Below are 16,541 nucleotides of genomic sequence, written 5' to 3' on the forward strand. Positions count from 1 at the left end.
GGTATCGATCATCGAAATCACGTTCGATTGAGTTAGTCGGATCCTAGTTGGTGTAATATCTGTTGCTCACTCCGGTTTCACACACTGACTCCTGTTTTTTTTGTTTGTCTTTTTTTCGTTTACACTTACTAAGCTCTTCATCATTCTCATCATCCTCCTTCTCCAGATAAACTAACGTCAGTTCCTCCATATAAGGCAGTTCAACACGATACAAAATTTCTCTACTCCCTGCGACGCAAGACAGATCACTTGAGTGGAGAACGGATGGAAGAAGCGCGACGTGAATGAAAGAGGGAGACGAGAATGAAGGCGCTAAATGCCGCAGTAGATGAAGTAGTTCCGTGATCACTGATAGCTGCTATTTTTAAGTCTTTGATGGATTTGCTTCGTTTAGCTCAAGATAAATGATTCGATCCAGGATTTAAAAAAGTTCCTCTGTCGATTCCATTATTATTTTAATGCAATTCTTTTTTGATTTTCCTTTTTTCTGCTTCTTTCTTTATACATTCAAATTGATTTTCTATATAACATAGGAATATGTTCGCATACTCACGGACTAGGTATGTTATTTTATCTCCATTACGTAGATACTTATGTATTTTGGTAGGAAAGTCAGGCTTGCATTAGAATATAAAATCAGCTATAATAAGTATTCGTATCATCGTAATTTTTTATTTCAAATTCTAATTGCTCATCTTTAATAACGACCTTTTTACACATTTTATACTTTATGTGGACAATAATACCCTTCGTATTATTTTAACTAAAATAATGAAGCTTGAAACAAAGATCGGACCCTTTTAAATCCTTGATACAGTTGATTATTATTTTAATGAAAGCTGATGGATTTTTATTTCACTCGTGAAACGCCGGCCACATGATCAGCACGGGCGAAGTTTTATTGACTTTCGCTCGTTCTCCCATAATTTTTATATAAACCCCATTACAGTCGTTAAATTTTTCAATAAGCTCCTCCCTGCTTTACTTCAATATGCACGGCCATTTTTTGCGCTTAGGTTTCATCACATCGACGAATGAAATTTGCGATGTTTATTTTGGAAAAAAAGCACAATACCCGATCGTTCAATTCGAGGAAATGAAAGGAAAAAAAACGGCATCGAATGTCAAAAGCGCCAATATTTGATTTGCCGTTTGATGGAAAAATCAATCAAACCGAGGCGTTCGATTCCCTGTGCAGACCGAACATTTTTTATCGGACAGCGTACAGAAATAGTTCACGGGTCTTGGTTTGCACGTGTCTATCGTCGCAATATCGTCTGACCTTTGTTAAATGGAAATTAGACTATGAAGAAAATTGACACGCTGAACATTGATGATGAATCGACTCGATGGATCGTTGAAAACGTTCTCCCTCAAGTTGCTATAGTTTTTTAAGCGACGAAAGCAAGTGTTAAGGGCCAATCTGGCAGTTTCTTTAAAGATTAAAGGTTCAAACATTTCGTTAACCCATTCACCGCCAGGCAAATTTAAAGCGTTTTCTTTGGGCGCCAAGATTCAATAGAGATGTGTAATTTAGGTTATTATTTTGATAATAATAAGTGATATTAAATTTGTTGTTTTAGAACAAAAATGTACGACCTTCTTTGCAATAATTCGTGACTCAAAAGACTATAAACTTATCCCTTGAATAATTTCAATCTCGTAGTTGGCAGCGAATGGGTCAAAGATTGACGATGTTACAGAACTTTCCATATCAATAAATAGATAAGCATTTTTCTAGTGACTTACGCATTAATACAAATAATTCAAAACATTTCGTGTACTTTATATTTTGTCTTCATAAAAAAGAAAAACTTTTGTTGCAGAGTTCATTCTACCAGCAATTTTCAGCTCAAAGTACCAGATTGCCCCCTTAAGAACTGACAACGGTCGACAAAAGACTTTAACAATGGATTTGTCCTCTAAAAGGATTGTTATATCACGGCGATGAACGTGTGGTTTGTTAATTGATGCGACGGAGATGAAACGACTTGGGAGGGAGACGCATAATGGAGTCTGGAACGAATTGCAGACAGAGGGAAAGGTACAAATAGAGAGGTCGTGGGAGAGAAAAACAGTGAAAATGTGAAGAGAGAGAAGAGAGAGAGAGAGACGTGATTACCTTCGGTGTTAGTGTCGTCCTGGGTGTAGCACAGCATGAATGCTAAAACATAACAAGTTCAATATTTCAGTATACGTTGCGTACTAACAAGCGGCCGTTAATAATTGCTAGGATTAATTAAAGCTTTAAGCATGAATATCTCCTACCGTCGAGGCTAACTCGATTATTCGAACCCGACTCGATGGTCCGTGACGATAGCGCGCAGGCTCGCCTATCTGTTTGCGACGTGTGCACGAGTTACTGGTTCGTACATTATTGCAATAAAAAATCTATTTTTCTGTGTTGTTAGGTATCAATCAACGAATTTGTTAAAAAGAAAACAATAAATATTGGACGTTCCAGAGCAATTGTATTTTTTTTTGTCTCGCGTGATGATCGTTGATTCAGTTCTGTTGGTTTCGTTGAGTAGTATCAAATTTAGAGTATGCTATTTTATCCCAATTAAAGCTTTATTTAGTTGCAGTTTATATTCTGGCGGATACAAGAATACAAACTTAATGTAAATAAATAGAACTCGCGTGCGAATACATTTTATCGCGAGACAAACATAGTTGCCTTGGAAAGCACAATAGTTATTCTTATCTGTTAATACTTTTGCTCTGAACGTAATTATCACACTGTTGACTATTACCGTTGTATAATAATGAGTCTCGTAGTTTATGCGACACTAACGCGTTGACTATTGCGGAGGTCGCTGATAATCAGTGGTGACGGTTTCATGATTAATTTTTCATTGAAAACAATCGATTTTTAAAAGTAACACATATCACAAAAAAAAACCTTCTGAAATACATTGATACCAGAGTCTCTAAAAATTTGGACTCAAAATGCTCGACAATCAACGCGTTAACAGCTACCATCTTTCAACGATCCACAATCGAAGAAAGATGGCGCATTAGGGTAACGAGGGAGCCCGAGAGCAGCTTCGGCATTTTGTCTTCCCACGCAAATGGACTTACAATTGGGGGGGGGGGGGTCGAGCGCAGCTTGACTTAAGACTCGTTAATACAGCGTTAAGTAAAGAAGAAACTTTCGAGTACGAATCGCAACGAAAATGTCCAATCAGCAATGTGAACGATAATCGGTCGCAACTTTCGTCGGGACGCGAATCTGTCTAACTACCACTGCGAGTAACGTAAACGGGCAACACCGAAAACTTTCGTCCATTGCGACTATGTACACGTGCAGGATCGCTACAAGCTGTTCGAGGGAAGCTGTGCATCTACCACGATCTACAAAAAGGTATTAGCCAGTTAGAAAGCGTGTCGAATAAGTGGTCCAGTCACTCTAGAATTGAGAAAATCGTTCTGCCAAGCCGATTTTTTGCTAATATACACAAAACACTCCTACGCACAATATAGTTTAATCCGTTCTTTATTTGTGTACATGAAAAGAAAGACCAGTTTTCCTTGAAAACTACACTATATTGTAGGAGTCTAACCGAAAAATAAGGCACGGGGATTCGAACCCACGATCCTCGGATCCACAGTCGACCGCTTTACCTACGCGACCAATCCCGTACCCTACGTTTCGTGTTCTTATTTGACTCCTTATTGTTGGGTATGGGAGGCGCGGAAACTACAATATGAATTCTTTTTTAATTTTTCCCATACTAATTTTAGTTTTAGTAATGAAAAAATAATTCATGTCTGAAAGGGTTAAAAACCATCACAATAATAATAACATTCAATTTTATATAAGTGTATACATTCTGTATACATCTCGAAAAAGTTAGTCGGTTAAAGATACCTCCACAATCAAATCTGAAGCGACTGGAACGTGTGATAATTCAATGACTTTGCTGGTTAGAATGCAGGCAAATGCATGATGCGAGTTCTCGGTGCAAGGATGAAACTGCAGCGTGCTCAAGCACAGAATATACCAAAGAAAAAAAAAATGTCTCGAGATGCGTGACGCCTCACAGGGACGCTAATATCGTTTCCGTCTCGTTTTATTTCCATTTACGATTCGTTTGTTATTGATTTAATAATTGACGATGACAGAACACTATGTGTGCGCGCTCGCGTGTATATGTGTCTCTGGTGTTTGTGTGTGTGTGTGTGTTTCCGTGTGTATCATGTCTCTTTTGTTGACCAACTTGGTATACTTACGTGTAGGATCGTTTTCATTCTCGGGTGTCGTGGGCGACCCTACACAAGCAGGCAAAAACAAAACACATGTCACGTTTTCACATGGTATAAACACAAAAGCTCAATCGGAAGTTGGGCGTAACGTCGCATCTGTCACGAATATCTAAACGATCACGACTGGCAAATGTATCAAAAATTAACACGTCCATTTCCTTACTCTAACTTCGTTCGATTCAATGGCGAAACGTGGTGCTACCAGTACCATAGTACTCTCTTACCCAGGGGCCCGCTTCGGACGTGATCGGCAAAGTCTCTACGTTAACACTGATCGATAATCGGGAGGTAAAGGCACAAACGGGTAACATCAAAGAAGAAAATAATTCAGACGGCTAAAGGTTACGAGATTCCAATGACATTAAATAAGGTCGTTGACTCGACGCTCGTACAAGTTATGGTATTTTCACGATAGCAGAGATCATTAAAAAAAGAAGGGGTTGCAGAGAACACACGTGAGAATTCTAACTGTAAATCCAAACACACGGGTCTAGATATAAATATATACGTATAGTGACTGAGAAATACGAGAATAAAAAAAAAGGAAAAAAAAAGAAGACCATGTAGAAAACCACAATAGATATATATGGGTCTGAACATGCACAGAACGTGCAGGATACGAGCGGCGAGGTTTCGAGATACTCACGTTCCTGGTCCGAACCATCCTCGGATTTGTCGTCCTTGCTCTTCATGAACGGGAACTTCCTGCTGAACGAGAAATTCTTCTTTTTCCTGTCCAGGGTCGATTGCTGTAATTGGTCAACCGTCTGTTAGGTAAACAATTGTTATATGAGAAACAGTAGAGAACAGGAGAAGCCTAGCGTAGAAAATAGAAATGTACAGAGTTTAGTGAGTAGAGAGTGTTGGTGCTTAGTCTAGCGAAAGAAGAAGAAGCGTTGCACGTTTTGCAGACTCTGGTCGCGCACTGGATGAAAATATTCTACAAAAGGGGAATCGGTTTGGTACGGATTTGTAATCTTTGTAGAATATTTTCCGAGTCCGCGTAGAGAGTTATCGAGAGATATTCAGATACAATTGACAGCTGGCGAGGCTTACCTTGTCGAGGATGACGGGCATGTGGCCTTGGAACTTGACGGAACGATCCCTGGCGCGTTGCTTCCGTTCCCATCGCCTGCGCGACGGTATTATCCCAAGGCCCTCCTCCTCCCCTTGAGGATTCACTCTTCTGGCCTGCCACCATTCATCGTCGCTGGCGTTCGTCACGTGTAGGATTTCACCGTAACGGAATGCCAAACCACGGCTCGGCAGCCCGTCGTCCTTGTTAGGATCGTAGTCGAACAACGCTCTGCGAAGCAAAACGTAAACCAATCTCTAGCGACTGATAAAAAATTGCTGGACCTTCGCTATGCTGCGCTCCAAGTATCCCAAGCAGGCGGTCTGTTCGACTAATCTATTTTTCTTTCATTTCTTTCATCATGTTCAGCTATGTCGTTCGTATGTTATTAATTAAATGACTTTTACAAAAAATAAATTTAGTCTTGGATATGTGTGGAGAGAGGTAGGTTCGTTAAAGGGAATGTCCTTCTGCGCATAAGTAGAATGAGGACGACTAGTGTCAGATCATGGTGGCTGACCTAGTACCCTTACGAGGGAAATCTTCGCCTGGCTTGGTAAGATACCACTAATTTTAAAATACACAAAATCGAATGAAAAAATGGTCTTTAAAATATTTTCAACTTATTTCTGTTTGACATGCCTGACTCACGAAAGGAACAGTGCAAGCAATATGTATTTTCACAGCTACGCGTACCTGACGTAAAGTGATTTCTTCTGCGAGGTCCTCATGAGGGTGCCTGTCATCATATTCTGCTGGGAGATCTGTTGTTTAAGATCATGGATCTTGGCCTCGAATCTGTTGTAGTCTTCGGGCTTGTACTGTACCACGATCGTCACTGTCTGGCCAGTACCCTGGACACGAATATCAAAACTGTCAGCTGACATGCGTTTGCAGTCGTAGAATTTATTTCCTTTTATTAGTAACCTGTTTACACCAAACGCGTGATGTGTGGTGACGTAATTATACGCTTCTATTGCCGGAAGCTGCAAAGAATGACCGTGAATGATGCTCACGATGAAAAAAACGTCTTTCAGTACATAAATTGCATTTTCACGATACCATTACTATTAGATACTAGTTTATATGTTACGAAATCCTGAGCAATCATAGAAGACATCTTATCATTTAATTTGAGTACCATCCAAGGCTAGTCTCTTGAATTCTCCAGTATAAAAGTGGAGAACGAAAATTCCAGATTCAACTTTTTTTTGTGTCTTTAGATGGAAGCAAAGGACTTGCGAATACTTTAGTCGCCTATCCACGTTGCATCACATTTGAATTGGAAACAATTTGAGAAAGAAAGGCTCGAGCGATAGAAAAACTCTGCAACTGACAAAGTGGTCATTTTAAAGTACCTTGAGGGCTGCGGCGGCCTCTTCATGAGTGGCTGTCCGAAGATTAATGCCATTGACACTGAGTATTTGATCGCCACGACGCAGTTCACCGCTGAGGTCGGCCGGGCCTCCGGCTAGGATGAAGGAAATGAAAATTCCCTCGCCATCTTCGCCACCGACGATGTTGAAACCCAGTCCGGAGGAGCCTTTGTTAAGTACGACCGTGCGTACCTCTCTGCAACATCAAGACAAAGCACTTCTTAATTAAAACATTCATAAAATACCGCACTGGAAATTAATTACTTTAAACTGGACAATTTTATTAATTTATGTTTTAATTTGGGTTCATTCCAAGGAGCTTAAATTAAAACATCAGGTATATAAACTGGCTTGCTTCTGTGGATATTTTAGAAGGCAGTTTTAATTCAATTAATTTGTTATGTTAAGTTGCCGGGTTAATTTGAGATGTATCAAGATAAGGGATGAGAAACTCGCCCTTCAAACTTAATGGAAATTTAATCAACTGTCTGGCATTCTAAAGAGCTGCGTTACTTAATTAACCAAATTTACAATACACTTAAGTGCACGTAAATAGGAGTGACGTTTTTCAATCGAAAATTTAATTAGAAAATTGCCCAGAGAGCTTGCTCTAATTCAGAAGAGTTCTCTCGTACAATATTCCCAAATAAATACGTGATTTTCAATATCGATGCTCAGAATTATTAATTCTGTTTTCAGACGAACAATCGAGGGTAATAGGTACCGGATGGAGTAAATAGTTCCACCGCATAATAGTCGGTAGTTTCCAAGCGACTCATAATCGCAATTAGAGTAACAAGATTCTTCTTAATCGCGGACGAAAGACGCAAAGTGATTCCAGCCGCTCGTTGTTCCTCCTCCGTCTTCCCAAGGGGCCAAAGTTTTTTCATTACGGTCTGACGTAGTATCGAGTTCTCGAACTATGTCGCCGGTCATTAATTGCTCCACTTCTCATGGTACTTTAATTAAAGTCACTGGCGAAGACGAGGTGCGCTAAAATAACTTTAAAGAGGGACAACGGAGCCAGTAGTAATTAAATATTTCTAATCAATTCAAAGCACATTGATTCAATATTGGCGAACCTTTGTCGTATTATAAAAAAAAAAAAAAAATATGCAATTGTATACAGCTGTACATGATTTCGTTTTGCGATCAGAGAATCTGGAAGGAATTTATTTGCAAGGTTTAACGAACTGCAATTAATTACTTATTGAATATAAATATTAGAATGATATTGGAATATCAGCATGTGCGTATAAATTAATACACAATGCATAAATAAATACCGAGCTTCGTTTTCTAGGGTAACATTTGCTCGAATGTCTGCGCCAACCTGAATATCGAAGAAAATAAACTATCCATAATTTCTGATACAATCCATTAAACTCGACCTTCAATTTTCCAATAAAATTCGTTATTATTACGTAAATAAGTCATCCATAATTTTGAATACGTATAAAATCAGATTGAACAAAATTTCTTAATCAATTATTTAATTAACTTTTAAAGAAGAATCGTTCGGCTAGTTTCTATTTGGGATTTTTCTCAGTTTGTCGCTAGTTTTTCTAAGAACAAGGGAAACAAGTGGAGAGCCTAGTCGAGGTTATCAGGTTTCATCGAAAGACAAGCAAGTCGTGGACACGGTTTACTCTATGCCAGCGATCGTTTGCTTAACCGTTCGTTCCCGTTACGAGCGCACTCGATCCAGAGAAAAGCGTATCGTACGGGAAACGTGGAAACACGGAATTCCTTCCTGGGCGCAACTTCGTTGGCTGTGTGGCAGTTAATCACGAAATAGCAGAATCGAGTTCCCGTGGGCATTACCCTGTCACGAGATACAATTCTCGCGTCGATGGGGGAACACGAAACAATTTGTGAACGGAATCTCGTTTTCCTACCTGCCCGATGCATTGTACGCACGAAACCCGTGATTTTAACGGCTCTGACGCTGGAACGCGTTCGTCGACGTTGCGTGCCCCGATATCGACAATTTGATGAGATTGGCCGGGCATTCGTCCATATGAAGTTTCATAATTTGACAAATTTGACCGACGCCAAAGGTTTGGGAAATTATAAAGCATGGAAATTTCTTGATTCTACTCTTGTCCTTCCCTCGTGTTGCACTTTTATTCTATATTATCCGAGATTCGTCTTGGCTCTCCTCGGAAGCAAAGCTAGAAAGCTATCTAGCAACTGTCCGGAAACTTTAGCACGCCAACGTACGTGATGCCGCTGTTGGATAACCCTCCAGGGAACGAGGGCTCCGCCTTTCCTTTTAAGCAATATTACTGTATTTATAGCTGACTCGTTTCAGACCAAGTAACATATATTGCAAACATTCTTCTGCAGATTAACTCCACTTTTTGAAAAATCATGAATTTATGTGCCAAAGCACTCGGTACAGTCACAAATTTTTATATTTATGTTAACTTTCCTGAAAAGGAAAGAACTTTGTTCAATATTTATTTGAATTTATATTATAAAGGGAAATTTAAAAAGCAATTTAAAAAGCAATTATTTTATCCCATTATTCGACATTTTGTTTTATAGAATTAATCGATTTGTGAAATGAACGGCTCATATAGTCTCCGTTATTTGAACTCAGAGGCAAACGAATACAAAGAAAACATTAATTAAATAGTCGTTTTAAAAATGAAATAAAATGTCCGAATAAATGCTTCCTACAAACAAACAATGTTAAAAGAAAGCAATCCCATCTTAAACCTTCATCATAAAATAAAATAATACCCATCTCTAAACACACCAGAGAAGTGTATCACGTCTCAGTTTCCCAAGGACATCCGTCATTCCAGTTAAAAATCGCAAGAAACACTTTCAGATCTAATTTACCAATCACCAGGAACGACGAGAGCTCGCGGATCGATTAATTTGCGTATTTCACGAGCCATCCAACGACGACGTCTCGACGGTCGACGTCGACGCCACGTCAATCATCTAACGCTTGCAGAAATTGCGCCATCGAGCTTTCTCCTAGAGTGTACGGTATTTCCGCAAATACTCCTCCACGTGTTCCGCGTCCCGGCGTCGCTGGCGCTGTGGAATTACCGCGTTAATTAAGGTCCCCATTCAAATTCGACCACTTGAGATTGCCTACGGGTACCCGAGGCGGATATCATCCGCCGTGTAAATCCGACTCGTGGTTCCCAAGAGCCACACGAGGGTACGCGTGTCGTCTTCGAAGCCTCCGGTGCGCGACAACCTGCTTTGGCTGCGAGTTACGCGGAAATGAATATCGCCTAACGGCCTCTCGAGGCTCTCGCGGCATTCTAATAACTCCAGAATGCGGAACGAAATGCCTCGGTGTTGTTTCGGAACGATTATGAATTATTCCATTCGATGGGATTTGGTGTTTGCGTTGGGAGCGTCCTGCCACAGGTAAGTGGATCACTTATGTTTGTTGTTTGGTACAGGATGATTATGAACTTTAAAGCAGTATTTGTTTGTAAGCTGGGAGTACAAAAATAAAGATGTACAGTCAGTCCCACAAGTATTCGTACCTTCTATGTTCATTTAAGAAGTTTGTCTAAATTAAATGATAAATGTGTCAGCTGAAGAATATGCTGACTGATAGTGTCTTCAAAAATAAACTCCGATTAATTCAAAAATGTTTCTCAATTTATTTCTTTTTATTCCCAGGCCACGGGTTGGGAGTGCTCGCGAGCTTGAATCAGACTATGCTTCAGCAATATCTGGGGACGCTTTGGCAACTTTCCGCGTCACAGTTGAGGTAGCAAAATTTTCAAAAACGGCAGATGCACGAAAAAACCATTGACACGATTCGTCGTTAATTAAACTGCGTCACGAAAATTTCAACGAGCCGCGAGTTTTTCGCAAAACACGGAGGGCGAGATACGGCAGGCGAGCACTGGAGGAGAGGGTGGAAAAAGTTGGGCGTCTAATTAAGATTCTCGCGAAAATTCTGAGCCCATTCAGGTCGGCTCATCGCCCATGAGCGTTTGCTCGACCGCTTCCACGACCAGTTGAACCGTCCGAAACCTAGATTCGACCTCCTTCCTTCCACGGGGAGAATTCCCCGGTCCTGAAAGGTCGATTTTCATTCCGTTCCAGGAGAGCCACTCAACGCACGGGCCTCTCGCTTGCGTTAACAAAGGCCTCAAATTAGTGGTCGGACGGTGCAGCTGCGTTTCCAGGGCTCCATTGAGGTCACGTCGCAATGCACACGACTGATAAACCTAGGGTTGGTGGTCTGTTTCCAGGGTTGGTGAAATTTACGGTAAATTTAGAAGCTCGCGACCGCTCGTCGAGCGTTTTAGGTCTACAACTTCCTCACGAGACCAAGCTTCCTCAAACGTATTCGATGGTCGTCCACTGTTCCTCGTATTTGACCCCTCGATTACTCACGGTACCTTAGTCAACATTTTATTGCGGTACTTGAAGAAGAATTTATGTATGTTCTGAACATAAAAACGTGACACTTGAATTTTATTATTGAAATTTATTATTTTTCTGACTTTTACCAGCCTTTTGTTGCCAACCCCCTGTAGCTTTTCCAGGAGCCTCAAAACATAAAGTAAGCAGTTCAATCAATGTGCAAAGTTTTTTCATATCGATAGGTAGCGTTTGACAGGATGGAAAGGCGATCAATTAAAAAATAGAAGTAAAAAGAAACAGGCTGTAAGCCCCGTTGCCACTCGTTACTGAATAGAGCAACTATATTTAGCCAGTACTACCGCAAAGCACGAAATGTCAATACTTTGCGTTGTGCACCACAAAATGTTGCAACGTAAGGCTCGGCGATAAAACCTCTGAAATAGAAACGAAACCGTATTCAATGTTGCAATAAAAGGCAACCCAATAAAACACGTGAAATAGGAACTAAACTGCACCCAATGGCCTCGTGTGTCCACTTCTCTCATACATTCTTATGGTATTCATCATTCATTCCTGTATTTGATTTTAAACATTCATGAGATCCCGAAATTGGAATGATTTAATAGTACTCAAATAAATACAGTCATAATAAATGTTTCATTGTAAATATGTACATAGACAAACTTTACCCCAGATGAGAACAAATTATTTGGAAACATCAAACCTATCATTTAGTTTAAACAAATTCCTTCAATAAACACAGAGGTTATGAATATTTATGGGACTGAGTGTATTCAGTTTTCATAATATTTGCTCCAATAGCTCCACCAAACTCAATATCGAAGACAATAAGTCGACCATAAATTCTGATGTCGATATTTCCCTCCATTCATGCGATCGCCACTGCAAGTGTGTTCATCGATTCAAAGGATCCTGTTTACACTACCGCGGACGATGAATGCACATAAGGGCAAAGGGCGTTTCGTCTCTCGTTGGGTAGAATGCACCGATCTCATTTTACAAATTGGAAGCCTCTCGCAGCTTCCATGTGTCTGCGGTAGAATGGACTGAATCGTTTGAACCGAGTGTACCCGGTACACACGTTACGAGTGGCGCTGCATGACGGAACCACCCGTCTCGAAAGGGTTAAGAGCACTTTCCAACTTCTAGAGTACGCTTTCAAGAATATACCGGCTGTCTCTGAAAAAGGTAGTCGCCACAACGGAAGTGGTTCTGGCCTCGATGCAGTGAAAAGACTCGTAGCAACAAAATGCTGAAAAAGCATATTCAATGAGACGAACGCCATCGAAGAAACCACCAGAGGTGGTAATTTTCAACCCTGCCAGCGTTATTTGCGCGAGCACTTTGGTTTCAGAATAGGCAAGAAGTATTTCAGAGGAATATGTGTGTAATTATCGAGGGTGGTGTTGTTTAATGCAGCAATGTTGAAAGGAAGTGGATATCCGAATGAAAATGGCTCTTGGAATGTTTACAAAATATTAAAAAATGAGAAAATGGCATTGATTTTAAGTCTATGTCTAAGTTTCATGGGTAGAGACATGATTTCTCTATAGAACATAAATATACATGGTTACTTTCAACATTTCTTACAACTGTTTCATAGCACATACCTTGTAATTTTTTAATTTTTAAATTATATATTAAATTATGTAGAAAGTTACTTTATCTCTGAGTTCTAAGACATTTCTGAAAATGAGATGCAGGCAGATGAAAATGTCAGTGGTGGGGGTTTGCGCGCGAATTTCAGCTGATTCAATTCCACCTGCGCACTGCGGACCGTAACTTCGGCGTCGATGCGTGCACGTTTCACACACCTGTTCGTCGCTGTACCGCAGTGACGTAATACGCGGGGATTTGCTACATATGGACTCGATTCCAGCTGTAAAAAGACGAGCCTTTCGTTTCATCATGAGACTGACTTTATATCAAGAATAGTTCATTAAAAAAGTTCCGTGTGTTTGAACGTGTTTGTTAAGCATAAGCATGTTTGTTCGAGACAGTATTGTTTCACATCTCATGAGCAGTTCATAAAAAAAATCTTCAAATGTTCTACAGTTACTTCTGCGCCCAAATTTCCGTGATCCCAACCCAATATGGAGCATCTAGAGGCAGAGTTTACCAAATAAGTTCAGCAGCTGCCTTCCGGATCTCTAACGACCGCCAGTCGACACCGAGCGAGAACAGCTCGACGAATTCGGTCGATGCCACGAACACAAGTTGATCTCATAGCGGTTAGGCGATAAATCTTCGGATGCATGCGCTGCTTTCTCCCGGTTCCGTGATCCCTTCCACGGAGTCGTGACAATTTTTCCGTAGAGTGGACTATCTCGCAGCCCCGTTAATCACGCGAAGAGACCAATTTCCATTAATCATTCGTTGGCGCGGCTGGACTCGGCCCAGAGACCGTTACTGGGTCAAGGGAATCGCGCAGCTTTCAACTTGACAGTGCAACACGACCAGATTTTACCTCGAACTCGATCGATCGCTCCTGCGTCTCTTGAATTTTCTTCTTGGAGAGAAGTTGAAGTTACAGTTTTGAATTTCAACAACGAGATCCCCGGGATGGAGACGCGAGACTTCGAACGTCACTAAAGGTGCAATGTAAATACACCAATTAGCATCTGTCACTGGTCCACAGCAAGGTAATTAAGTCCAGGAGCTTTCATCGAGGTACATGAATATTTACACCGAAACCTCGAGGTCCACCAGGAAGCTGATATAAAGATCGGGAAACAGTCCATGCTCGTCTGGATCACGTTCCAAAACAATCACTAGCCATTGATCCAGATCAATAAGGTTCGCAAAATTCCACTTACCAGAGATGAGGGAAAACAATCTTCTACACGATGTTCTATCTACTACTCCTTCGATAATGAATTATAATCCATGTTCAAAGAATAGAACCCGATCTATACTATTAAACGTTCCTCCACATATTGTACACAAGAACAAATTACACAACATCCAGAGGCTGCTTCCCAACCGACACACCGTCAAATGAAAATAAATCACCGCACAGTGCGTTTATTCCATGGTCCAAAACAACATTTCGTCCATATCTGTCACACGCTGATGCGTGCGAGTGCGTGGCACCTGTTCGCCACCAGTGACGTAACACACAGTGGTTCCTGGGTGCCTTGATGTCGAGTTGGTTTCGCACAGGCGAAGAAGAATCTAAACTCTGCCAAGGAACCACGACAGCGAGGGAACACGCGAGGAAACGTGGCGTCTCGACCCGATGCGTTCGCAAGAAGATCCTGCGAGGTGCACGAAAGGTGACTACGTCTAGAACACGTCCCGACGTCGGGGGCGTCGCGACGGATTAAAGGCCGCATAGGTGGCCACCGTGTCGCCATGCGCCGCGCCGCGCCGCGCTGCCGAGCAGGCACCCCGCGAGCTATCACAGATCGATAGAAATAAGCTGAGTCTCTCACGCTTCCACCACCTTTGCTCCAACCCCTACCTCGACCAACACCACCTTCCGAAACTACCCTTCTCCTTCGACGTGCAGCCACTGCCGCGGAAACGGGCGCGAACAGGCGAAACTTGGCGGAGGAACTGCTGACGAACGACCACTTTCGATTTGGGCTCGTTTTCACCCTCGGGGGATGTTTGTTCCTTGGCTGCGTTGCTCGTCAGCGTTGACTTGGGTGATAATAATTGTGAGGAGAATCGAGTCTTTGTAAAAGTAGGGTTTGGTCGAGTAGAATTGAGTCAGTTAAAATGGAGTATTAATCTCTTTTAACAATGTTTGTTTAGCTTTGATTCTTTTGAAACTCGAAGTGTCAATAAAATGATTGTCGATGAGGTAAAGGTGACCAGATATTCAAATCTTAAATTAGAAATCTTCAAAGTCAATCTAAGCTTAGCATGTATTCGCCGTCATGGAGTTGAATAGCCGAAACTTGGCAAAGGGATTGCTAATCAAGGATCACTTTCGATTCGGGTTCGTTTACACCCCCGGGGTTGTTCCATAGTTGCCCACGTTGCTCGCCAGAATATACCAAGAGAAATATGGAAATGGGGTCAAACAGATGAAATTTCACAGATGATCGGTCACTTTCGATTCTGGCTCGTTTCCATTGCGTGGCTTTTGACTATCACGCACCATTACCATATATCCCAATCCCCTGCATTCGTCACCGTTTCTCCTTCAATTTGCTTTCACGATCACGAAAGTGAAACTGATTGACCAAAATGTGGCGCAGTAAATGTCGGAACCCATCACTTTCGACTCGGGTGTCCATTTCGTTTTTTTATCATAGATTCATCCCGGGACGTTTGACGAGCAGATGATTGAGGGCAACAAGTGTCCCCATTGATGGGTTGTATACACGAAGTCTGATTTAATACTTCTATATATAGTTTCGTAGATATTTCGTTTTCAAGGATAAAGAGTACTCATATTTCTTTATGAGCTGTGAATTTTTGGGAAGAATTAACTTCTTTGCATTTTTGTTCGTATTCAAGAAAGACGAGCAAAATTTGAGGGATAACAAATTTTTAAGCATACTCTTCTAAATTTGTATGACTTCTCAACCCAAAATGAATAGGTTAAAGGTGCCTCTGGTATTCTCCAGAAAGGAACCTGTTTTCTTCCTAGTGTCTCGCATAACACTTGATCAAGGACCACCGATAAAGATTTCGCCCATCCTTCCGTCGCAATGGCGAACTTGGCGACGATGTATCGGATTTGTGCAGGCGTGGATCGCAGCTAATTGCAGCGGCGAGCGTAATCGAAGCCAACCTTGCGAGAATGGAAATTTCGCTCGAATGTATCGCTTCTTCGATTGACCTACTTACACAGAGCCACGATGGTCGCGTTCTACCTCGAGTCCACGTATTTCAGCACTAACTTCCCCCTGAACACCCTCCAATTCCAAACATTTTCGATGATACTTTAAAAAAATGTATCGACACATTCTCACCATAGAGAAATATAATAATTTTTTAGAAAAAAAATTTAACCGACTTCAAAAAAGGTACAGTGAAAAGTATGAAATAATTTCTAGTTAATTTATATGAATACGCACTAGCTCTAGATATAATTGTTTAAAAGTATGGGAAGATGCAGTGAAAAACATGAAATAATTTCTAGTTAATGTATATGAATCTGCATTATCGCCCGAGCACTAAACATTATCGACAGAGTGATCTACATTACCGACAGAGCAAACTGCATTATCGGCCGATAACCTGTTAGACCTAACTCAGACCAAACAAATCATCAGGCGGATTGTTTCACAAAAATTATGTCGGTAAAGGTCGATAATGTCGAGATTGCTTGGTCGGTAATGTAGCGTGCTCGGTCGATAATGCAGGTTACACTGTCGGTAATGTAGGGTACTCAGCCGATAATGCAGATTACTCTGTCGGTAATGTAGAGTGATTAGTCGGTAATGCAGAGTGCTCTGCCGATAATACAGATTGCTCTGTCGGTAGTGCAGAGT

General features: G+C 41.2%; 1 protein-coding gene across 15 annotated transcripts in view; it reads right to left on the reverse strand.

Annotated features, from left to right (window-relative positions):
* LOC128888423 (disks large homolog 4) overlaps positions 1-16,541 on the reverse strand; it is a 283,226-nt gene that overhangs the window by 5,275 nt on the left and 261,410 nt on the right. For 6 of the 15 annotated variants that reach the window (XM_054145266.1, XM_054145263.1, XM_054145259.1 and 3 more), the window contains 7 exons: positions 6,700-6,913; positions 6,038-6,195; positions 5,323-5,572; positions 4,913-5,033; positions 4,234-4,272; positions 2,123-2,164; positions 130-228 (listed from right to left, as the gene is read on the reverse strand). In XM_054145266.1, the coding sequence (XP_054001241.1) occupies positions 130-228; positions 2,123-2,164; positions 4,234-4,272; positions 4,913-5,033; positions 5,323-5,572; positions 6,038-6,195; positions 6,700-6,913 (923 nt within the window). The remainder of the gene's footprint in view (positions 1-129; positions 229-2,122; positions 2,165-4,233; positions 4,273-4,912; positions 5,034-5,322; positions 5,573-6,037; positions 6,196-6,699; positions 6,914-16,541) is intronic. The other 9 variants (XM_054145262.1, XM_054145265.1, XM_054145264.1 and 6 more) reach the window with 9 other exon arrangements.

The sequence above is a fragment of the Hylaeus anthracinus genome, unplaced genomic scaffold (assembly GCF_026225885.1).
Source record: "Hylaeus anthracinus isolate JK02 unplaced genomic scaffold, UHH_iyHylAnth1.0_haploid 11994, whole genome shotgun sequence".
NCBI classification, from domain to species: domain Eukaryota; kingdom Metazoa; phylum Arthropoda; class Insecta; order Hymenoptera; family Colletidae; genus Hylaeus; species Hylaeus anthracinus.